Raw genomic sequence first — 26298 nt, forward strand, 5'->3', positions numbered from 1 at the left:
ATGATTCCAAAGCGCTTCCGCCTGGTGAACATCGCGACGATTGGAGCGGTCATCCTCCTTTTCATTGCCTTGGCTGCTATGCTCCTGACATCCAGACGTTCGCCCGTCCGACAGCCCCACATCGTGTTCATACTTGCGGACGACTTGGTGAGAACCTTTGGCGATTTGGCGGGAAGATTTTCTGGTTTGGCGGGAAACAGTTTTCGCTAAAACTTTGCCGGAATTTAGTGTCACGTGACGTCTTGATGCTACGGGGCGTCACAGTTTCACGTCACGCAATGGCGTCACGTGCCGTGACAGTGTCACATGAACACCGATCGCTGAATTTGGCGAAATATTTAAGTGCCTTAAATTTATATACGGCAGCATAACTGTGTGAAGTAGTGTTCAGCGTCTCCGGCTGTCCCCGCCGTTTATTTATAAAACACGCAAGGAACCGCTAACCTCTTGGCGAATGCAGCCATATTTAGCTCTAGAAAGTTCCCGAGCTCGTTTGATTTCCCGCAGAGGTGGGAGCTTGATTAAAGTATTGATCTTTTAAGGCTGTGAGTGAGTTCATTGGCTTGGGCATCTTAAAGGAAACGCAGGGCGTGATATATTATTTTCACGTATCTCGGCTCGTGATTCGAACTTTGCTACTCGCCCTTCGTGATTCGTTCTTGGCGGTTTAGGTTTCCAGGCTATAATTAGCGGGAAATCGAACCTGGTGTGTAATTATTCATCAATTCCCATTTTCGCCGCGGAATGTAGTTAACGAACAACGAAGGATGGGCACACAGTACCTCAGATTTGGATTACCTTCTAAATGCTAACACATAAAAAAAGAAGAAAAAAAGGATGGAGGAAAAAGCTGCGATATACAGTCCTTGGGACGATGAGGAAAACAGAGCGAATAACCTTGTGAGAGAAATCTGCTTCCGTCTCTTCCTGTTTTTGCCGATTTTGTTTCTTAAACAGAGAATACAGACCTTGTGTTCAGCCCGCAATAATAGTTTCTTTTTTTTTTTTCCCTAGGGCTGGAACGATGTGAGTTACAACGGCTGCCCCCAGATCAGGACGCCGAACATCGACGCGCTTGCCTGGAACGGCATCCGCCTACAGCGCTACTACACACAGCCCATGTGTACTCCTTCGCGAGCGGCACTCATGACCGGACGATATCCTATTCACACAGGTCGGTGCGGAGGTTTGACGACGATATTGTGACAGCATACGTGTCGCTCGATACACTAGCATGTATAAAACATTAATTTACGCCGTTAACGGCGTAAACGAGTCTTCCAAAGGCACACTTTATAGGAAACATCGAGTGTCTACTTTCCTTCGAAGCACTTGAGAAGAAATGGCTGCTACCTTCGGAAGAAGCTCGGCAAATGGCCAGCATAAACACAGCGCAATACTTCGTAATAGAAACAGAATTTTGAAAAAAGAGTGAAAACTGCTAGCTGAATGCCGTCTTTGCTAGGTGTTTCTCGAGTGCAGCGGACGTTATGTGAGCGGATAACCGCCACAGTGTGTTCAATAATTAACTAAAATTCGTTAAATAACTTTATAAAGATTGAAAATAAACATGATTTTATTTAGAAATTTGTTGAGCATAATCGAAAACCACTAAATCAGTAAATTTCTAGAACGACTTGAAGCACGCGGGAAACGCGGGCGGGTGCTCCAAAGTTACCACTCGTGTAACAGGCGCAAAGCTAGCGGTGTGGAAACGCGGACGATAATCTAATCATCCGTGTTTCCCCAACGATAGCTCTGCGCTCGCCGCACCAGCGATACCATCGGTGTATTCCTCCGTTCCCCAAATGCTTCACGTTGTCCTAAAATTGACCGATCTAGTGGTTTTCGATTACGCTCAGCAAGTTTCTAATTGAAACGACATGTTTATTTTCTCTAGTTAAAAAGTGAATTATTTTTTTAGATATTTATTTGACTTACCTCGAAGATTATCAGCCTATATAATGTCCCCCTGCCCGTACACATTCAGAAAAAAGGTGTGTATTCTTACACCCATTGCCCATATAAGACACCCCAAAACTTCAGTCCGACGTACAGCACACTGGCGTCGAACTGACGGCCCCAACTTTTACGAGGGGCTCGATAGCGGTGACATATAACTTATTGAACAACTAAACAACGTATCAAATACTACACAGCAACAACAACAACAGCAACAAACACAAGAACAGCAAACGCAACAACAAAAACAGCGTCAACACCACCACCACTAACAACAACATCAACACCAACATCAACATCAACAACAAAAACAACATCAGCAGCAACCACAACATCAACACCAACAACAACAACATCAACACCAAGAAGAAGAAGAAGAAGAAGAAGAAGAAGAAGAAGAAGAAGAAGAAGAAGAAGAAGAAGAAGAAGAAGAAGAAGAAGAAGAAGAAGAAGAAGAAGAAGAACAATAACAACAACAATAACAACAACAACAATAACAATAACAATAACAATAACAACAACAACAACAACAAGGTTTTGCAGTAGGGTTAATAAAATCCCGATTATTTTCTTTTTGTAGAAAGTCGCACTTACATTAGCTATTCTCATAAGTTTTACCACTTGGATATCAAGCTGTTCGTGAAAGTTGGTACCATCGGTTCAAAGTCAGTACGTTGTAAGTCAAACTAGAGTTTTGAGGTGTTTTATATGAACAAAGGGGTTAAGAGTATACCTTTTTTCCTGAAAGTTTATAACCCACCTAAAAAACCTCATTAACAAATCTTCTGCGTATTTTTTAAAACAAATCTTCGAATTTTAAACATCCAGTGTATCTCTAGATATAAGAAAAAAGCAGTCCGCGCTGAGGCATTGAGCTAAACATTTCACTCTGCTCAGAGCCGCAGCTCAGATTTTTGTTTAGGACTAAACATTTCTTCAAGGGGCACTGACACCCCAAAGGTCGTATTTATTTTTATTGTCTAAAACGATGCAAGTTGCAGCCATAGACACGCAAAAAAAACCGCATCGCGAAAAAAAATTTTCCCGCGCGCACGCGCGCCTTTTTATTTTTGGCGTTTGATTTTCCCGCCTCTCGCCTCCTCGCTTCTTTTGATCGGTGACGTCAAAAATCAGGAAATTTAGAAGCTTTGTAGGCGGCATCTTTATAACATTTAATGACGGCAATCCTAAAACATGTTTTTTAACGCAATTGCGAACGCACTACGGCCCTTCTTTTTGAAATACCAAAAATCGGGAGTTCGTTGTGGTGCCGTCTCCTGGATTTGTATCCTCCAACGGAAAACAGGCGACACCGCTCAAAACCGGTCCGCCGCAACGCCGGCGCTAGCCGGCGCTCGCTCCTTTCCTCCTCGCTTTGGGTCGCCATGGCAACAGCAGGGAGTGGTGACAGGAAAGGAGACTCTCAGGTCTCCGCAATTTTTGACGTCAAGGCACCGGCGCCGATCGCGCGGGAACTTCGAATTCGGCATTTGGAAATTGTTTTTTTACTTCACGAATACTGAATTCCCAAATTTCAAATTTTGAGGGTAATGTCCCGGCATCGTTTTCGACCGTTTCGGATAATAAAAAAAAAATATGATTTTGATGTGTCAGTGCCCCTTTCAGTCTCGCCATTTGCGGAACTCTCTCCGTGGGTTGCAGCGATTGGCTCCCCCAAGGGCTCTGCGGGCAAGTAGGCGCTCCAGATTTGTTAGAATGCACACCCGTGGTTGAACATTTTAAGCTCCCGTATGTCCAATAATACCCTTTAATTGAAAAAGTTGAGCGTTTTCCTAGGAAGCTTTTTTGAACGGTGCAATACGTGTGTGGAAAAGGATACAGCAGCGAAAAAGGGCTTAAAGGGGCACTGACACATCAAAATCATATTTTTTTTTATTATCCGAAACGATTGAAAACGATGCCGGGACATTACCCTCAAAATTTGAAATTTGGGAATTCAGTATTTGTGAAGTAAAAAAACAATTTCCAAATGCCGAATTCGAAGTTCCCGCGCGATCGGCGCCGGTGCCTTGACGTCAAAAATCGCGGAGACCTGAGAGTCGACTTTCTTTCACCACTCCCTGCTGTTGCCATGGCGACCCAAAGCGAGGAGGAAAGGAGTGAGCGGCGGCGTCGCGGCGGACCGGTTTTGAGCGGTGTCGCCTGTTTTCCGTTGGAGGATACAAATCCAGGAGACGGCACCACAACGAACTCCCGATTTTTGGTATTTCAAAAAGATGGGCCGTAGTGCGTTCGCAATTGCGTTAAAAAACATGTTTTAGGATTGCCGTAATTAAATGTTATAGAGATGTCGCCTACAAAGCTTCTAAATTTCCTGATTTTTGACGTCACCGATCAAAAGAAGCGAGGAGGCGAGAGGCGGGAAAATCAAACGCCAAAAATAAAAAGGCGCGCGCGCGCGCGGGAAAATTTTTTTTCGCGATGCGGTTTTTTTTGCGTGTCTATGACTGCAACTTGCATCGTTTTAGACAATAAAAATAAATACGACCTTTGGGGTGTCAGTGCCCCTTTAAGCAATATTACACCTAATTGAAACAGGTTTAGGGAAGGTTGTTGTGGCGACCATGTCGAATAATAATTGCCTAAACCAGTGCTTTTGACTTGGATATACATTGCTTGATCTTCGAGATATTACATTTTATGAGCTATAGTGACGAGAACAAAGCAACATTCTTGTAACTTTCATAACTGCGAAGGCAGTCATCTGCAAATGAGCGTCTTTCAATTGCTGAGTATATAAGACGATAAAGTAATCAACATAGCTGTGATTGTGTTCCAGCATTCCAGGTAACAGGAATTCACGACACTGGAAGTCAAAATACTTCACAAGATTTTGACAGCTAGAATATTGTTTCGTTGATGTTCACACCGACTCACACTCTAAAATTATTTTAGTATCTACAGCAGGACATTTAAATCCTGGTACAGTGGTGTCTACTTAATGAAAACTCCGTTAATATGAATGCCCGCTATATTATTTTGTTTCATTTGAAGAAAAAAAATTACTTTTAAATAATTTGAGAGCCGTTGCCTAGCATCCTGAACTTGGTTGGTGCGAGTTTATATGCGATTTTACTTTTTTGATGCATAATCGTAACACTTTGGAAACAAGGAAATATTTTTCCCTTTTGGAAAGTAAATTCCTGCTGCACAGATATGTAAAACCAAATTTGTACGACGATTACAAAATTGTTTTTATTATTTATTTTATTTTCTACGGTAAAACTGTAATATCTGTTTTGCGGAATGGAATTCAGGTATGCAGCACTTCGTCCTCCTTCAGAATGAACCCCGTGGGCTCCCCTTGCAGTTTAAGCTTTTACCTCAATGGCTTGGTGATCTGGGATACGTCTCTCAGATGCTAGGAAAGGTAGGCAATTTTCATCTGCGATGTCTGAAGTCCTTTGGACATTAGCCACAATGATCAAATATTTGCAGTGGCATCTGGGATTCTACAAGAAGGAATACACCCCGACAATGAGAGGCTTCCAGAAGCACATTGGCTCCTGGGGTGGCTTTGTTGACTACTACTCTCACATAAGATTTAATAAAATTGGGGTGCGTATCTCCATGTTATTACTACCAGCTGCCTTCGAGGTGGCATCAAAAGGTTCCCGAACTGGCGAATCTGACTAAAATAATAAAACGCAGTACCGCATTGCGACGCAAGGAACTTGTTCCTTGCGAAAAAAAAAAAAAAAAATCAGCCAATGCAGATTACTCCAAAGGTGTACCAAAACGTCTGCGGGAAAAAGTGAGGAAAACGTTGCCACCACCAAAGGTGGTGGCTGGTGGCAACCAGATAGTTAACTATGATGATGGTTCAGTCTACATGCCGTTTAGAGTGCAGGAGTTTCTGGTCCGGAAAAACATGGTGGCCGCTATCACTCCGTATACTCCTAATTTGACCATTCGTAAATTTTCAATATTCCCTAAAATGAGGATGAATCTCAAGGGGTGGAGGTGCGGCACAGTGGTATAGGTGAAAAAAGAGTAGAGGATTGTCCTGAGGAGCCTGAAAGAGGGTATTCGGAAGCCGTTCCGACAATGATAAACTACCTGGACCGTCGTATTACCTTCAGAGTTGGCAACTCTGAAAGAGATGGCGGCCAATAAAACAATAAAACCCATCGTTTGATAGCATAAATGGAGTTCGGAAGCTTTTTGATACCAACGTGTTTTTAATTAGCGCGTTGCAACGAACTTGATACCAATTATGCTTTATGCAACTATGCATCCCCTGGTTTACGAAATCAAACATTAGGCTCATGGTGGCCCTGAGAAGCGCATATAAAGCAGTCAAATTGGACGGTCGAAGAAAAATATTATTTCTGGAACGCTAAACACTCAAAGAACTTGGGTGAGGTAGACCTACCTGTTTGATTTCATGGCTTAAAATGTTAGATCAAGACCCGTAAACTACAAAGGGATACGAACACACAGACAACTTGACAAGGCGTTGTGTATGTGTTTGTCCTTTTTTATTAAGCTGCAGTGCTAGGTTAAATATTTTGTATCTGTTGTAAAGTCTTCATAAAGCTGCCTTTCAATCAATTGCCTTTTATGACTATTATTATGGGAAGAGGAGTGAACAAAAAATAGCAATGAAAATTATTAACACATGATCTTTGTTTCTGGTTGGAATCCTTCTTGTTCTTACAGTTCCCACACTCAGGACTCGATTTTAGACAAGGACTATCAGAGGGCCGTGAATTTGATGGCCAGTATTACACCGAGTTCATGACAGAGGCGGCTACCAGGGTCATCGAAAACCACCCCCTGGAGAAGGTGTCTTAATGTGTTTTTTTTCCCCTTTATTGTTTTCGATCTGCTTACTTTAAAACGACTGAGTGCAAACTTAGCTGAAATTGGTGCAGGTGAAAATTTTGAAAACTCCGAATGGCCGTAATGTGCGACAACCGTGCGCGAAGCCGTGATGCGGAATAGCAGAATATTTTCTGAACACTTTGATCTCTACCATGTAAGATGTGGCCCTGTGTTTCATAGGCAAAAAGTACTCGGGGGGCCCGTCACTGCAATATACGTAGTGCCCTTCGTTTTCGGATAAAAACAAACATTTTCCCGATATTTACACACCGATCACGTTTCTTGGAGACCGGGTTAAGTATGTTTTCTTTTTTTATGAATTGGGAAGTTGAATTTAATCATTTTCCATATTACCCAGCTTCGAAATTATTTTCTAAAAAATCCAAGTGTTGAACACGTGTGCTGGCTCCCGATCTCGGAAACAAACCTAGATCTAGTTGGCTTCACTGACCTGCAGTATTATAGATCGAGTACCAAAATGTCGCTTTTAGGTCTATATGACCTTATTTTATTTCTGTTTAAACCAACGCAAAAAAAAAAAAAAAAAAAAACATCGAGGAGGATGAGAAATTATTTTCACAACTTTGTTTTGAAAAGAAAAGAAGATAGTTTGTTTCCGTATTTTATTCACAATATACCACTGTTACCAGTGCTATACTGCGGGCTTAAAATACTTGAGTGTAAAAAAGAACTCCCGTATTGAAGCTGATTAATGCTCGTTATAGTTAAATATACTTATATTTTAAAGACACAACTTAAAAACCTCAAATTTCGACATAATTTTATGAAAACCTCGATGTCTCCCCGATTACCAGCTTGGAACAAAGCGCCCGATTTTTACTACTCGATCTTTGAAAAATATAAGACTGGAAGACGTAGGACCCTATATTCACGGTAGGAGCATGGGAAACGAGACGGTAGAAAAAAACGATTTAGATGCTCATGCCATTTCTACTATAATTCATAACATTTCTGCGGTCGAATTCATCACCAAGGTGCGTCCTTAGATTGCAGTGGTTGGTTATTTCAGTGCTGTCTACAGAAGTAGGTGCACTCACACTTATGGTATATTCGGATGGTCGTTTTTGAACGCTCCAATCCTCTGAAGAGTACTAAAATATTTAGGTGACCTACAGTTGGATATGCATTTTAGAAATAAATAGGGGCGAAGAACAAGTACGCACTGACGTTATATACACACCGTCGTTAGTGTGTACTTGGCCTCTGAAGAGTATCTGGGAGATACGAGAGCGTAGAGGAACGTCGCGACAGCTGAATGCTTGGCCCCTCTTCCGAGCGGCCCGAGCGCTGACACGGAACCGGATAGGAGGGAAACTTCCGCAACCGCTCCATTGCCATGGCGCTTGCTACCACCCAATATGAAGGGTTTAGCCAAAACCATTCATCCATCCAGCTGCCCCGCAACATGACCTTTTGCCCGCACTAAAAATGGTAGCCTTCAATGCGGACGCTGACTTTCCCTGCGGTCCCCCACCAAGTGTGAAACACGTCCTGCACTCACTGCTCAGCACAATAGAATCTGTCCGGTATCCAAAGGCGGCTGCGTCCGGCGCTGAAGGGTGGTTCGCACACTTGCGTGAGTTTGACCGAGTGAGACTGCAACAGCTTGTGAAGTTAATTCTTTTATGGGTTGCTAAGGTAACGGGGTTTTCAGCCGTCTTCGAAGCGGCTTAAAACTCCGTTGCAACAGCAGCCCGCAAAATGATTGACATCGCAAGCCGTTGCAGTCTCCGCGCACTGCGTTTAATTCTTAAACCGGTATTCCCCACGCCCTGCGTTTCTTAAACAGTGGGCGACTACAAGATAAGGTGTAATAAAGAGAGCAGACTATGGTCACATGATTTTGATCAACCTCGCTGCGTGCAGAATGCACAGTTGGTGTACCTATAGCATTTCCTGTGTTTTATACAAGAGTGTAAACCGCTTGTTCCACCCGTGTGCTATGTCTCCCCTTGTGTGGCCACACGCATGCGATTACAAGCTTGATTAAGTTACTCATGCACGTTTGAGCTGAACCTAACTGCATAAAGGGTCCCCAACCAAGGGCGCCATTCTTACAAATGATGTATTAAGTTCAAGTATTGTGTGAGCCTGAAACACCCTGCAACTACCTAAAGAAAAAAAAAATCTTTATCTATACATTACCGATATGAACACACGATGCCAATGTAGACGCGTGACAAAAGCTGAAATACAGTATGCAGAGGGCAAGTTCTACTTCTTGCGTAGGGGTTGCGTTGACATCAGAGAGTCTAGCTCTGATTGGCTCGATTGGAAAGATAATGGGTCACCGCGACCCACTATTTGAGCGTCGTCTGCTTCTTTGCAATGCCGTCTGCTATCCAACAGCTTTACGAGCGAGCTCGACTTCGCCTTTCAGAGAGGGCAGACGAACTAACTCGAGCGGTAAGATGTGTTTTTGTCTAACAACTGGCAGACACGTATCAAGGAGCGAGCGAGAGAGCGAAGAATGGTACCTCGCGTTCGATGAATTGTTCAAAGATAATCAGCTAAAGACAGATGACAGCCGAGGAAGTGACTGGAAATAAACAAATGCGGCTTTGCGATCGTTACTGTGAGCACATCACAGCCCAAAAGTGCTTGATCGCTGCTTGTTGTCACAATTTTCTCACGCCACTAAAAGGCGTTTGTTAATTAGCGTATTCGGATATGTATGTGTGGCATAAACCTAAGTGGTAAAGGTCTGAAGAGCTGTGCTAATCCGTGGAGGAGAATCGTAGCAAGATCGATCGAGCTACCCGAGTGGCGTCGAGCGTATCGCGGAAGTTATGTCGTAGACTCGTTGACACCAAGAAGTAATTATAGTCTTTATTTTTAGCGAAATTTTAGGGAAACCTATTTTTCTATGCCCTGTTATTCAAACAGACGAACACTTGCTCGGGGGTAATCCGATGTACTTCATTTAGCCCTCTGTATTTGCTGAAGCTACGTTTTTCTAAGCTTACTGTCTTAACAGACAGGAATAAAAAAACACTGCATCCTTCAGTGCAGCGCGCGTGCGGCTCCGGACATCTAAGTGCGCCTCAAACCTGTTATTTCTCTGTTTCGTGCGGCTAGGAGCCGTTTGTCCCTTTAAGAAGGGTGCATGGTCCAGAGAACTACGTACCTATCTAATAGCCCAGAGTCTTGTTCATTGTAGGAATTAACCAGACAAATCGCTCCACCAACTAAGAACGGACATGCACCAACATCCACCGAATCAAGAAAGAGCTCTCAATCTGTCAATCCTCCCAGAAATTTAAAATGCGACACACCGTCGTTAATGCTCACACCACATCTGAAGACGCAGCACGTTTTCATTTCCCCAGGTAACACTGCCCCTTGGACAACGCCTGAACGGAGTCGACCTCTAAATCACACAAGACAGAAAGGGAACGTTCTTTTCTCTTTTTTTAACCAGCAACCACACGAAGGACTCACGGCTACAGCCACAGCTGCTACAGCACGTTCGTCATTGCCGACGGCAAGATGTTTAAATGTGCGATCGCTAAGATGTTTAAATGTGCAATGCCCCACCCCCCTGAGTAGGCGGAGCTTAGTATAGCCTCGTCTCCCACCTTCATGCCTCCTTTCCCATGCGCAGGAGACAGAAATGCGCCCACTCGCAAGGCGCATAGAAATCACCATCTGACTGACTAATGCCACGAACTCAGGCCTATATGCCTTTCTAAAGAGAGATTGATGTCGGTGCATGAGCGTTTTTATTACTTACTTTTAGTACATTTTGATTGAGGGATGCGTTTTGTAACTTAAAAGCGACGTAGTTTCTTAAGTAGATGAAGGGTGTCTCTGCAACTCGATAATTTGCGGGTTCTAATCTTTCCAAAATAGCGACATTTGTTCTTTCTTTTGCAGCCACTATTTCTGTATCTGGCGCATCTAGCACCACATGGTGCGAACAGGCATGATCCTCTGCAGGTCCCGAAGAAATACAGCGACAAGTATCACGACATAGGCCACTGGAACAGAACTATGTACGCGGGTATGTCTCTAGGGTACTTCGTCATAACTCTCGGGTGTCTTTCCTTCTACCACTTTTAACTTCATCAATCATTCAGAACCACGTCCGTCGTAGGACCAAGTATGAGGGGTGGCTAAAGTTATGAAGCCGATTCATATAATATCATTCAGCAGGAATGCCTTCAACCAGTGTACTTGCTACCAACTTTCCTGCAATCATTAGTGCAGCATCCGCTTTAAATGCCCATACCTGCCGGTAGTGCAACACCGACCAACTGCCAGCGCGGTATTTGAAGTGACATTTCAGAAGGCTAACTGAACTCGCTCAATATTGCCCTCGGATGCCACCTCCGGTGTTTTGGACTTACTTTGTCCAATGCATTATTTCGTACGATAGTTGAAGGGTACACCACAATTGGGCTTACTTGAGAAGGCGTAAAAGGGGATCGAAACTATTGTTATGTGATTGAAGGAGTGGTAGCAACTGGACCTTTGACATTCTAAAATGGGTGTGAATTAACTTGTCCGATTATTTTGTCATCACGTCCTCGTAGCCTTCGCAGTACCCTTAGCAAAGTTTAAAAGAATAGCTGCGCTTTTCAACGAAGCAGCGCACTTGGAAAAACCTTGGAGCCAACTAGCACTTACAGATGGTTCCACTATGTCCTCTTTTCTTAAGTTTTCATAAGGGGACCCAACTTCCTAGAGTATACTCAAACGAAAACGTGTGAACCACTAGAAGCCAAGACTAGAAGCCAAAAATAAATAATTTTTGAAAAACCGCAAAATTTAAAGAAAAGTGTAAGGATGACATTTTAACACAGTTTACTTCATATAAATAGTCTAACAACGGCATATCAAATAAAATGCCATTTAAAAGGAAGCTCCGGCTTCTTTTGACCAAGAGGGCTTCCATGTGCAGGACGACTTAACGGTTACCAGGTGTTACGGTGTGTGTTTTCAAGTCATACCCGCCGACGTACACTTCTATGCGCAGTTCCGGTGTTTAATGCAATATCTGGTGATAGTTTAAAGATTCAGTAGCCAAATTCACGTGATTTTCAAGAACGTATATTCTTCAGTAGAGGTATCTTACTCGTCTGACGTCGCTTGTAACTTCCAGTTACCAGAATGAAAGTTTAGAAGCCCGCAACACCCATTATTTCCGAATTGTACGTGGTTGACTGGGCCTATGTCGTCAGGCAGACTCGAAAGAAAAAAATATATGTTGACGCCCAAATCAGATAAAAGCATGTTTCTATGTTTGCCACGGTAATACCTCAATGGGGTCGCGAGAGTTATTTTGTGGACAGCAATTGTGTTTAGCGTACGCAAAAATAAATACCAGCCTCATAAATCTTGCCTACAACAGAAATTATGCTATTTACGATCGATGAATTTGGTACAGGAATATTTTAGACCTGCTATGGAGGAAAAACGCTAACATAATTTGAAAAACGCTAAAAATTTCGCCAACCGCAAAAACGGCACTTTCTTTTGCAAGGCAAATAAGAAAACGGCAAACCTGAGTGGGAAAACCGCTGAATTGGTGACACTGGGTTCAGTAGAGCTGGTGTACAGCACACATCCCTATCTCACAGCGCTGGGCAAAACAAAAAGAAAAAACGCATTCACATTCAGTCTAAGTCAAACGTTCAATTTGTTCTTAATTTATCAATGGCTGCTTAAAAAAAAAAAGGAGAAGTTGGATTATCCGGTGCCTAAGTCTCCAGCCCGCACCTGCCTGAAGAAAAACAAATAAAGTACGACGGAGAGCAGTGAGTTTCAATAATGCAGGCATTGTTAAAGAGAGAGAGAGAGAGAGATAAAAAAGGACATTACGGAAATGGGGCGTAGTTTTGTAAGGAGTGAATTGAAAATGATCAAAATACTTATAAATATTCATGCATAAAGCTCGGCAACTGCAGCCGAATAAACTTTAATACAAGGTGAAGTGATTTGATCCCTGTTTACGTGATTTAAAGAGCATTAATTGAACCAGGTATAGGTCAAAAATGTATTCAATTTCAACGATTCCAGGATTTTACGAGATACAGTCGGCTCCGAAGGGCGCCAACTTACGGATAAGGCTCAATTCGGTGTACCTTCGGTAGCGTTGATTGTAGACTTTAGTCTCCAATATATATAATTTGAGCAAGTCATACCTGTGTTTTGGTTTAAAAAAACAACAAAACAATGTAGTTCTGTATACCTTGGATTAACACATTTCTTTTCTGCGTTTTGCAGGCATGGTGTCCGCACTCGACGAGTCAGTGGGTGCCGTTGTTGAAGCCCTTGGAAAACGAGGAATGTTAAGCGACACTGTTGTGGTGTTCTCATCGGACAACGGTGCCGACACGAACAGCGAAAATGCAAACTACGCCTCTTCCTGGCCCTTCAAGGGGCAGAAAATGACGCCCTGGGAAGGTGGTGTCCACGTTCCCGGCTTTATCTGGAGCCCGTTGTTCAGAGGAATGCGGGGCTTCGACTACAATAACATTTTTCACGTCAGCGACTGGTTGCCCACTTTATACCAACTTGCTGGTGAGTGGTACATCGGCAACAAATAACCGGCCTACGAGCGAAGAATGGCCTGGTAGATGAAAACAAAAATATTCGCCCATCATTCACACTATCGTGGCAAAAGCAATGACAGCCTAGAATGTATGCCGCTTCGCGGTCATGTTGCGTAGAGGAACTTAATACGAATTTAAGACCTCGATGGAGCGAACGTCGTTTTGCGTATTGTCTCCTAGAAATAAATCCTTGCTGAAGCTAGCGCTCCAGCGGGAGAGGTACAAGAAGTTTACGCTTCGCGCTCACTAAACACCTACTAGATAAGATAGAGTTTTAGTAGACTATATAGACGACTTCAGCCAAGACCACCGGCCACCGCAACGTCTCTGATCGTGCGGACAAACCTGTGCAATTTAAAAGCGTGCCAAAGCTATATCCAGGCGCAAGCTTGCACTTATGGACACCAGTTGGGGTGCCATGCTTGCAATTGGGGCGCGTGCTGAATTCATGCTTCAAAGTGACCGGCACAAGCTCCCGCATACTTATACTCCATTCACCTCCATGGAAGACGTTTTGGTTTTTTCTTGACTGTTTATAACTTTTTTACTGTATCCTACAGTCGTAAAAATAATGCAAATCAAAGAATTGTTTTTTAATTATACTCTGATGTCTCGATATTACAAGTAATTTAGTTAGTTTACTATTCAGCTTTTAATAGACCAAAGTCTCTAGTATTAAAAAAAATGATTTATCGAGTTATAACGTCGCATCGTCGGCAATAATTTACGTAAACGGTCGGTTGTATATAATGAATTAAAAACGTAAGCAATGAACTGTACAGATAATGCATATTTTAAAATAAGAAACATTAATTTTAAAGTGCCATTATTTTATCACGTTATAAAACGGAATCACGTGAACTAATCCAAATTCCGATATATTAAATTTCGAACCGTCCTTCGATATTAGAGTTTCTAGAGCCACTAAATGAGCTGCGCTTAGGGAATGGGCACTTCGCTCCCCGACATTGTTGTGGGCAGACGCAATTGCCGATCGTCAGGATTCAAAAGTTCGACTTCCTCACCATTCGATTTGGTCTTAGGAAAGTCATGTTATATTGCTCTGCTCTGTCGCGAACTATTTAAACACTTGTGGAGGGTGGAAAAACGCTTCTTGTGATTTCAGATCAAGCTTCAGATAACTGGCAACCATAATTTTAGGACACCATATGGCCAAGTGTCCTTATTCTGAAGCGTATCTTATTTAGTGGCACCAAGACTTTCCAGAGCTCGCATATCAATATTACACGTGAAGAATATTATTGCACCTCAAACATTTTCTATTTTTAATATAAGATACAGATGGCGACACGTGTTCAAGAATAGCTTGATGTGCATTTGCTGTCGTATGCCGCTCAGAACGCCACGTGAAAGACAGAAAAAGCACCAAGTGTTAGGGTGTCAAGGGCCTGAATGCCCGCAGTGAGCGAGCCAGAGATGTCGGAACAGCAAGCGCGAGGCTCCGGGTGCACCACAGCTGCTCCTCTGTCCGTACAGATGCACGACGCGATCCAATTAAAATGGGCACCATGAAGACGATTCCGCCACGTATGCAAAAATAATTGAATGTTTTTTTTTTTTTATCAATTGCAGAAATCAGTTTCACAATCGACTATGCTTGTCGGAATCGTTCGACTATATTTTGTTTCACAACCACCTCGGTGACTTTTAAGTTTCGCTTTTGAGTGGCGCTTGTAGGTTCCGATTCGCTTGCACGGTAAAACTAAATACTTTACTGGTAAAGTATTTGGTGAAACAAAGCTTACCTTCTGCACATGTGCAATGCCTCAGCTTTCACGTGATCAAACAATTGATTATCATAATTGTTTTCGTTTTCCACTGCGATTCAGCTCGTACTCTTTTGAGTGCGACATGCAATAGAGACCGAGGTGACCTAGAACCAATCTAATTTGCGGGTTAAAAAAAATAAAAAAAACTAGAACACTATGTTATTTGCTTTGTGTACCACAATAAAGAAAGAATATTCTAAACTTCCCATGTGGTCACTTGCGTGAGCAATGTTGTCTGTCAAGAACAACTGTGATTGTATGAACTCACGCGTAGAAAAATGTCTCGTCAGCACGCGACCCTTGTCACGCAGTGAATACTCATATTCGACGCCGAGAAGATCGGTAGCTATCAGCAGGGGTAGTTTTTCGATTAACCCAAAAATATAATATTTACTTCTTTCCTTGTGAAAAATGAGGACCAAATCTAAAGGTAAAAAAGATCATCTTTCAAACACGACGGCCTGAGCCGTCGTGTTTGTATGTGTACAAACTTTAGCTTTCGATGTACCCTTAACTTTCGATGCGCTCAACGCTAGTGTAAAATGTAGCGGTGTTTCAGTCTTTATCAGGTGTGATGTGCGCATTTACACCATATTTTAGACAGCGTCACACTCTACCCTATGCATATTTATAATTTTTGCACACCACTGCTTGCGTGCAAAGATCACCAAATTAAGACTGGAACATTACTTACACTCTCTGCAAAAGCTATCCACAGACCCAGAATCTTTGCCTCGCCACTCACTTCATTTATCACGGAACTCGTAATAAAATTAATTCTTATCATTTAATGCAGTGAATGAAGGTTTAACCTTGGCATCACTTCATTAAGCGCAAGACTTCCGCACCAGTCGTCACGACGAAGTGGTAGCGTCGTTCTCCCTGCCAAATTTAGCGGGGAAACTTAACCCGCTGAACTTCGCGCGAAAATTTTCCCGCTAAATTTAGTGGGGAAACGTCCCATAGTGAAATGCGCGCGGTTACGCCCGTGCCGACGGCGACGCCGCGTTATCTGGAAACGGGCGCATAAGAGCTGAGCTTTAAGTACGCTGTGCAGTTTCCTTGTATAACGTCAGAAAGGAAACAAGCCATATATTGGGACGTGCCGTGCCTTGGGGCTCAATGATTTATCGCGTATAACCATATTTGCGGAATACAACGTTGCACGAGCTTCAAAATTACGTTTTGAGAGAACACTTCGTCCGGATTGCACAGTTATTCAAAGCGCAACTTTGACTGTCAAGACAATGGATGGGCCGTATTGCGGAGGCAGCGAGCGAAGTATAGCAGTGATAAATGGCATGACGTACAAATGCGGCACGTACAGAGGTGGATGCGGTAAGCATAAAGTCGGTTTGTCTTTTTTTTTTATGTTCCACATAAGCAAAATTTAAGTTATAATAACAAGTGCAATGCCGTACACTCTTTTTGTGCAGCGATTGTATCGGTAAGTTTGGCGGCCCCTCAGCACGCACTTTTCAAAGTTATAACATTAAAAAAGTGTATAATTGCCGCGTTCGCGCCAAATGTGTTGCGCTCATGTCGTATTAGTCCGCCAGATGATCTGCCTAAGTGCGCTTGACTGTTTGTTTCAAGAGATACGAAGATGGCATTGTTTTAGTGAATCTTAACCGTGTGTTGAATGGACGGTTTTATTATACAGTTGCATTTGTTGCAGGTGGTGACCCGTCGGATCTGGGCGACATCGACGGGATCAGTCAACTACAAGCACTTAGTCACCGATCGGAGACGCCGAGGAAGGAACTGCTCATCAACATAGATCCCATCGACAATATTTCCGCTATCATTGAGGGTCATTTCAAACTTGTGAGTGGTGTGGTGAGAGGAGGCGTGCTTGACGAGTGGTTCCAGGTTCCGGGGAACATCACGTGGGACTACAACAGAGCTCGCCAAGAGTGCGAGACATCCCTTGTGGCTCGGGTGCTGAGGAACGCTGGTCACGATGTCGCCTGTGGGTCCGGGGACGGGTCCTATCCGAACCCGATCAAATGTGGCGAGAGAGATCCGAGCAAACCGTGTGCACCAACTGTGGCGCCTTGTCTGTTTGACCTGTCCAAGGACCCCTGCGAATATAACAACATTGCAGAGCAACACAACGAGGTACGTCTAAAGACAATAACAACCCTTTTTTGATCATTAGTAGAGTGGAATAACGAGTTCCGAACGAGAAAAGCAAACAAACAAACAAAACAAAGGCTAAAATAATATTTATATAAGGCAAGGAACCGCTCGCGGAATTCAACCCCGGTAGTCTTAAACTCAAGCGCGTAGGTCTTCTATAATTGACCATATTGAAGACTTGAGGGTAGACGCGTGTGCGCCGAAAAACGCGCAGCTCTCCAAACACAACTATAAAAATAAAAATAAAAAGACACATCTTAAATAGTCTTCGGAACAACAGAAGATACGTGTAACAGCTCGCAACAAAATGGCCGAACGTTTTTTTCTCTAGGGGCCCTAAACTGTTTGAACACAACGTTGGGGCTGAAGTTCATGGAGCACAGCTATTGGATTATCACGAAGATGGTTCCACGCTTTTGTCGCCGGCGTCCAACCTTGCGTGCTCCGCGAACTTCCGGGTCCAGCTTTGTGCTTGACGAGTTTAGGGCCCAAGCGTGGCACTGAGACGCGGCATATCAGGTCAGCTGACCTCCCGTTGTTGAAGCCACCATAGCGACACTGAAAGTTTAAGAATTGCAGTGCCTGGCCAGCCCCGATAATCCTATTATTGCTTCGTAACCGATGAGATTGCAGCGCTCGCCGATAATATCGGCGACGGAAGAACGGGGAAGCAAGAAGCGACAGCATGAGACGCCACACCCTGCGCTTTTGTCTTTGACTGCCTTTCTTCTGAAGGCTCTACAGATTTGTTTAGAAAAAGAAAAAAAAAGTTAAAGAGACATTAATGCGGGTTGTGCAGGTGAGTTATGCAACCAGGGGGAAATGACATAAGGAAATATTCGTCGGGTTAAGGCGGTTCATTAGGTAAAGTTTTGTAAGTAAATTATAAATGATTGAATATAAGGGTTCGGTTCAAATAAGAAACTTGCTGAGTGTCATCGATAACCACTAAGTACAATTTAGAAAAATTGGGGGCGCGAGGGAATCTCGGGGATGTGCCAAAGTTACTAACCACACCACCGCACTTCTCACGCGCCCTCTATCGTTCTCAAATTTTACTTATTTCGTGGTTTGAGATGACGCTCAGCAAGTTTATAATTAAAACCACGTGTTTAATTTCACTAAATTAAAAGTCAATACAGACCTTTTAGTTAATTATCTAACTTATGGTGACCATCAGTTCCCTATAGTATGTCATTCTCGCCATAAGACGTACTATCGGGGAAAAATGAAATGCGAACAGAGGAGCGCGTGGCTCGCGGTACAGGCTGCGCCGCCTGGAAGTGAGCCTAGGGGCGAGGGTGCGTGGCCTACTTCGATGTGTTCACGCTCCTCGATTGGCGCTCGCCCAGCTTCGGCAGTGCGCCTCTCAGTGCGCTGAAAGCTGTCACCGCTATCTTTGCCTGCTCGGCGAGTGCGGCGAGCTTCTTTGCACCGCACGCGCTGAGCCAGCAAAGATAGCGGTGATAGCTTTCAGCGCACTAAGAGGCGCACTGCTGAAGCTTGGGGAGCGCCAATCGAGGGGCGTGAACACATCGGAGTAGGCCACGCACCCTCGCCCCTAGGCTCACTTCCAGGCGGCGCAGCCTGTACCGCGAGCCACGCGCTCCTCTGTTCGCATTTCATTTTTCCCCGATAGTACCTGCATAAACCGCATTAGTGTAACTTTCAAGGTCTTTTTAAAACACATCTTTATAGCCTCAATTAGACACCCTATAAAGACCAAACTACAGAGCTGTAGTTTGTTTTCTACGAAGTGTTTATATGACGCATTTATCATAACTCAGATGAATGCTACTAAAAAATTTTTGGATTTGTGTTTTTCCTTTGTCTTCCTTGTTCCGTTTCTCCAGGGATTCTTATCGTCATTCTTGTACAGCTCGCTTGCACCTTCGGATGCATCGCGTTGTCATCTAATCGTCCTTCTTGAAGAAATCAGGACGGTCTTCGGCCGTACGTTCTAATATGAAACAATAAAGTCCCTCTATTCGAGAGTTCTTTGCAGAAATCTCGAAAAGAGGAAATTCAACAATGTGATTATGCTAAGCAGTGTTGGACAAAATACTCGATAAAAGTATTTTAGTTACGTTACTAAAGACCTGCCGCATCAAGTATTCAAAATATTACTCAGGTTATTTTCACTATAAAATATCTTGATTAGAGCATAAACACTTAAAAATGTAATTCAATTACTTTTGAATATACATCCGCTTGCGTAATTTGTATCGACGTTAGTGACGAGCACTTTTATACAGTTGCGCAAATCCGGTTTACCGGCATTGTTTATCAGCACGCAACAGCACAAAGCGGCGAAAAAAAAAGAACACCAACAACGCATCGTTGGGTTATTCTATACAGACCAACTACAAGGAGAAGGATATCACTGATATGTGTTACAAAACATTTCTGGAAAAAGAAAAAGAAAAAAAAAAGTTGCTTCAGTTATAGTGACATCCCTGAATATCACGACCTGTGGTGCACCTTAGGCACATAGTTTAACTACAATTCATATTCCCTTAATGGGGAGATCACTATAAACGAACTTCGAATATGGGAATGAGTGAATGAATAACAAAGAAAGCCCACGTAATAGCCACGGCAGTGGTCGCACCTTTTTCAAATAGGTTCCGTTCAGAAAGGTATACAGAAAGGTATTTAGTGTTAATTTTTAACAAGTCTCTCTTCCTTTCTTCGGTACCCGCCGAATGGAAAGTTGCGAAAGTAATCCCTATACATAAATCTGGCGATAAGACTCTAGCCTCAAATTTTAGGCCCATATCACTTACTTGCATCTGCTGCAAACTTCTCGAGCATATTATTCTCAAAGTCATTACGTCATTTGTAGAAAATAGCAATATCTTATTCCCACATCAGCATGGTTTTAGAAGTGGACTATCGACCGTTACACAGCTAATTGAGATTCTTCACGATTTCACGATGGACATAAACAACAGAAGTCAGATAGATGCAGTGTTCTTGGATCTTTCGAAAGCGTTTGATCGCGTTTCCCACGACCGATAATTGCATGGATTGAAGGCTACTTAAAAAATCGTTTCCAATTTGTTTATTACGAGGGACAAAGTACGCAACCAGTTGCTGTAGTATCCGGCGTCCCACAAGGTTCCGTTTTAGCTCCATTTTTATTTCTTCTTTTCATAAATGACATAGCCGATGGCATTGATGTTAACATAAGATTATTCGCTGACGATTGTATCATATATCAAGAAATTAAGAAGCAAGACGATCACATCCTACTAAACAAATCTCTTAAAAAGATTTCCGACTGGTGCGATGACTGGCAAATGGTGATTAACAAAGAAAAAACAGTCTCCATGAGTTTCACGAGAAAGAAAAAGAATGTCTCCCAGTTTCAATATAGCCTTAAAGATGAACCCTTGCGTAGAGTCACCGAGTATAAGTACCTAGGAGTCTTGATAACATCTGATCTTAACCGGAACGCACACGTTAAATATGTATTTAATAAAGCTCTCACGAAATTATTCCTTCTGAAGAGAACCTCAAAATGTTCGTCTTGGGAAACAAAACTCCTAGCATATAAAACCCTTATACGTCCAGTACTTGAATACGCAAATATTGCTTGGTTCCCTCACACGAATATAAACATAAACACACTTGAAAGCCCTCAGAGAAAGGCAATTAGGTTTGTTTATCACAAGTATGATCGTTTTGACTCCCCCACAGAGCTTCTGAAAATAGCAGGTTTACAGACCATTACTGACCGCGCAACATTAAATCGTCTAAAATTTCTCTACCTTCTTCTACAAGGCGCCTTTAAAGGGGCACTGACACCCCAAAGGTCGTATTTATTTTTATTGTCTAAAACGATGCAAGTTGCAGTCATAGACACGCAAAAAAAACCGCATCGCGAAAAAAAATTTTCCCGCGCGCGCGCGCGCCTTTTTATTTTTGGCGTTTGATTTTCCCGCCTCTCGCCTCCTCGCTTCTTTTGATCGGTGACGTCAAAAATCAGGAAATTTAGAAGCTTTGTAGGCGACATCTCTATAACATTTAATTACGGCAATCGTAAAACATGTTTTTTAACGCAATTGCGAACGCACTACGGCCCTTCTTTTTGAAATACCAAAAATCGGGAGTTCGTTGTGGTGCCGTCTCCTGGATTTGTATCCTCCAACGGAAAACAGGCGACACCGCTCAAAACCGGTCCGCCGTAACGCCGCCGCTCACTCCTTTCCTCCTCGCTTTGGGTCGCCATGGCAACAGCAGGGAGTGGTGAAAGAAAGTCGACTCTCAGGTCTCCGCGATTTTTGACGTCAAGGCACCGGCGCCGATCGCGCGGGAACTTCGAATTCGGCATTTGGAAATTGTTTTTTTACTTCACAAATACTGAATTCCCAAATTTCAAATTTTGAGGGTAATGTCCCGGCATCGTTTTCAATCGTTTCGGATAATAAAAAAAAATGATTTTGGTGTGTCAGTGCCCCTTTAAGATTGACTCATCCAAGTACGTTCAATTGTCTAACACAAGACCGACTAGACACAAGCACAGCCATACACTTGTTGACTATTCGTTTCATAATAACACTTTCAAGCACTCATTTTTTCCCTCTGCCATTAGAATCTGGAATAGCCTTGATCTACACGTGTTCAGTCAGAGCACTGTTGAATCATTTATCAATGCAGTCGAAGACGAACTTTTTTCGTAATTATTGGATGTTTTGAATGACGAGAAGTGTTGTTCATTCGTTGTTAAATGCCTCACATGTAGAAAATGTACCAATGCCTGCAACTGTATTATGTACCAATGCCTGCAATAATCCCTCCCGGGATTGGCAGTATTTTGAAATAAATAAATAAAAAAAAAAAACAACGTTGGGGGGCGTTTTGTTGGCATTTTGAGAGGTCATTCTGCTCGTAGGTCGGTTTCTGTCCTGTTCTCTGCTTATCAATTTTCGCTCACAGACAGTGTTCACAAGAGCAATAAATGCCTAACAAACGACAAAAAAAAAAAAAAAGAAACGACGTTTTGTGTGGCGGGGTTAAATATACAGCAAGCAAACAAAAAAAAAATGGTGTATTATTTTTGTGTTCACTTCTCATATTCTTCTATTGGAGAATTTTTGTCACTGATGCCCGCAATACTGGCGTGGGTCGTTTTCCGTTCTGCGTTGCGTTTCAGTGTGGCAATTTTTACTTCCGTAAAAGCACCCTTTCGTTTGAGGGTTTTTTGAGGGAAACTTTAGGAAACAAAAGGCGCCTTTGGGAAGGCGAGGGAAAACCTTCCTTGCATGAAGTTTGCGGTGAAATATGAGTCACAATCGGCACAAAAACGATGTTTTCACGAGCTATACCAAAGTCACCGTAGCTAATCGGAACTAGCAACCGGATTTGGTTGCTCGAAAAAATGTTCATGGTTGCTCGTGCCACACCCACGCCACTTCATACCGAATAACTCAGGAAATTGCAGAATGTCAAAAATGTATTTGAGGTAATGAGTACAAGATGCTCAGAAATATAAGTAAAATACAGTATCAAATACTCTTGATCAAGGGTATTTGCAAGATACCAATATACTTCAGAAGATATGTAAATTACAGTATCTTGAGTACAGTATTTGAGATATGCACAAGTCTGATGCTCAGTAAACCTTCATCGGCAGGCAGGCAAGACTGAGCAAGACATGGCCATGTTGCACCTACACGTGCATGTCCTGCCTTTTCATGTCCACGCGCCGATTTGTGTTAGCATGGCAGTGCTCTTTAGTGAATAAACCTTCATCGGCAGGCAGGCAAGACTGAGCAAGACATGGCCATGTTGCACCTACACGTGCATGTCCTGCTTTTTCATGTCCACGCGCCGATTTGTGTTAGCATGGCAGTGCTCTTTAGTGAATGTTATGCGAAGCTAAAGAATAGTTCCTGATAACATAAGGAACGCAGGACATGGCTGAATATGTTGACATTTCCCACTTTGTGTTTCGTTCCTCAGCGTTCTTATCAGCTAATGCTGCTCCTTCATTGGCACCGGAGTGACGATGAGATGACTCACCACTCTTTGCCTTTCTTAAGTTGGCATTGCGATGCAAGTAAATTACTGTCATCTACAAAAAAGGCATAGGGGACTACATATCAAGACAAAATATTATCTTTGATATTCGAGGTTACGCAGTCACGAAAATAACTCAGGCTGGTTCGCACCTTTGCAACGGTTGCTTTCGCATGCCACCGAAACGACCGTAACGACCAAAACGCTGCAACAACCTTGCCTCATGGAGTGCTTGGTACACAGTATGGTATCGCTTGCTTTGCTGTGTACGGCGAACACTTTCCCCCGGTTAGTTTGTTTTTACCATCGTTTCAGTTGGACGGGAACGCAACCAACGCCGATGTGTGAACCAGCCTTTACATTTCAAGACGAGGAAGTGAACGAGCGAGTTTCTTTGGTAACATTATATCTCAAACCCTGACACTAGAAGAAGAAATAAAAAAGCGGATAACACAGCACTTGTTTTATATCCGTTATTTTATTACTTCTTGTCTCAGTATTTAGAAAAGTATGGAACAGACACGACGTTTCGCCTGCTCACTTTCATTGTTCGGATGTTGTTTTTGAGCTATACAACAGTTTTTAGTCTTTGTCAATCACTGGGTACGCTCTGCAGATTGTTGCGATCGACCGTATGCATGTTCTGCGAGGAAATGGAAACTAGATATCTTCTTTTAGAGTTTAGGGTCTACAAATCTTCAAGGCGTATCCCAGTTGAGGGCATGTTGAGGAAGGACTGGCGTTTTCTAATAAACGCAGTAATAATGAAATATATTTCCTGGCAGGTGCTGCAGAGGCTTCTAAAGAAACTAGAAGGATACCGGAAAGCTGCAGTGCCCCCTGGAAATCTACCTTCAGATCAACAAGCTAACCCGGCGTTACACAACAATGCGTGGTCTACATGGGGTGACGTTTCTACGTGAAATTAGGAAAATCTATAAAAAGTATGGTTATTTTTTTATTTTTATAATATCTTTCAGACCTAAAGAATGCAAATAAACGTATGTCTCACTTATTAAGTTCTTGCTTTATGTTAAAGGACGTGTCTGGTACACAATAAGACAGAAACAACAAACTACTGGTCAAATAAACTCTTGTCTAGAAAAGAAACTTGAATTAAAATTGCACAAGGCGTTAAATCCGGTGTTTTTTTTATATTAAAGAGAAAAAAGGCCTCTCCATGTCAGACAGTGCCTTTAATTGCGCAGTCCGGGAACGTCTTTTTTTTTTTTTTATTCTGTTCTGATTATTAGACGCGGGAATTCATCAGTATAAATTTGGGTTCTGGAACAAGTGCGCCAATTTCCTGACTTTTATTACTTTGTGAACTTGTTTCACTAAAATTATTAGTTTTTATTTTATTAAACTGTCTATTATTTATGAATGTCTGAGTAGTTTGGTAGTCTGTCAGCGTGGTGAAGTGTTCAAGCAGAAATGCTGGACGTCCGAAGGCTCCCCAACGAGCGACGCCCAGCAGCGACTCCTTCATCGTTAAGAACATCCAAAGAACATAAAAGAGATCCTTTCCTCGCCGATATCGCGGTCACGGTGGCCAAAGTCGTAGGAGCCGCCGTTGCAAACCTGCTCCGACTACTTCTTTATAGGGTTAATATAATCAATCTTGAGGAGAAGTTTCACCGATTTCCGACGCATTTCGCCCGCTCTGAGAAGCATATCTAAGCCATCTATATAGTTCCCGAGTTTCACTGTGTTTAGAGCGACAGCATGTGCTATTTATAAAAGTAGAAGCGCCTGCAAAAGTAAGATACAAAAGTGTGGCTACCTAGGCAGCACAGACACGTTGAAAAGACGTCGAAAGAACGTCGATGACGTCAGGAACCACATGTCGGAAGAACGTCAAAAGTCTGAACGTCAGCTCCCTTCGAGGTAATATGGAAAGACTAATATCTGGAAAAGAGGGTTTATTTTACGTCGACATAAGGTCCCACTTAACGACCTTAAAACGTCGAGTGCACGTCTAGATTGGACGGGAAGTCAAGTGATAACGTTATTCAACGTTGACATAACGTCCCATTTAACGACATAAAAGGTCGGCGTGATTTCTGTGTCGTGTCGCTCTATGTTTCGTGTCGCCGACGTGATTTCTGATGGTCGACTGGACGATGAGACATATAAGGCCTTAACAATACAATTACATTTGTTGCGGCCGGTGACCAGTCGGATCTGGGTGACATTGACAGGATCAGTCAACTAGATTCATTAAGTCATCGGTCGGAGACGCCGAGGAAGGAACTGCTCATTAACATAAATCCCATCGAAAATGTCTCCGCTATTATTGAGGGCCATTTCAAACTTGTGAGCGGTGTCATCAGAGGTGGTGCGCAAGACGAGTGAAATCAGGTTCCCGGTAACATCGCGTGGGACTACAACAGTGCTCACAAAGAGTGTGAGACATCCCTTATGGCTCGGGTGCTGAGGAAAGCCGGTCACGATGTCGCCTGTGGGTCCGGGGACGGGTCCTATCCGACCCCGATTAAATGTGGCCAGAGAGATCCGAGCAAACCGTGTGCACCAACTGTGGCGCCTTGTCTGTTCGACCTGTGCAAGGATCCCTGCGAATACAACAACTATGCAGAGCAACACGAGGAGGTACGTCTGCAGACAAGAATGGTCCTTTTTTAAACATTATTACAGCGGAATAACGAATTCTGGATGAGAAAAACAAACAAACAAAAAAACAAATAAACAAAAAAAATTCACATTGAAATAATATTTAAATAACGCAAGGAACCGCTCGGCAAGTTTAACTCCAGTAGACCTATACCCGTGCCACACAGGCAACTCGAATGCCATTTAAAACGAATGACATTTGTGTGATCGTCGAATCGGCTCGCGATCTGTCGCTCGTGGAACGCCCCACGCTTAAAGTGTCGCGCGCTGATTGGTCGATCGTTCAAATGTCATTCGCTGTAAATGAAATTCGAGTTGCCCGT

General features: G+C 43.0%; 1 protein-coding gene across 1 annotated transcript; it reads left to right on the top strand.

Moving 5' to 3' along the window:
* Positions 1 to 24267, top strand: LOC8031743 (arylsulfatase B-like). The gene is made up of 9 exons (XM_042292520.1): positions 1 to 147; positions 1015 to 1174; positions 5241 to 5353; positions 5422 to 5541; positions 6646 to 6771; positions 10708 to 10834; positions 13060 to 13356; positions 16857 to 17299; positions 24130 to 24267. Exons 1-9 carry the CDS (start codon positions 1 to 3, stop codon positions 24265 to 24267), a joined length of 1671 nt encoding a protein of 556 aa, XP_042148454.1.
* The last annotated feature ends 2031 nt before the right edge of the window (positions 24268 to 26298 follow it).

This window comes from Ixodes scapularis, unplaced genomic scaffold (assembly GCF_016920785.2).
Source record: "Ixodes scapularis isolate PalLabHiFi unplaced genomic scaffold, ASM1692078v2 PGA_scaffold3__209_contigs__length_174095766, whole genome shotgun sequence".
NCBI classification, from domain to species: Eukaryota; Metazoa; Arthropoda; class Arachnida; order Ixodida; family Ixodidae; genus Ixodes; species Ixodes scapularis.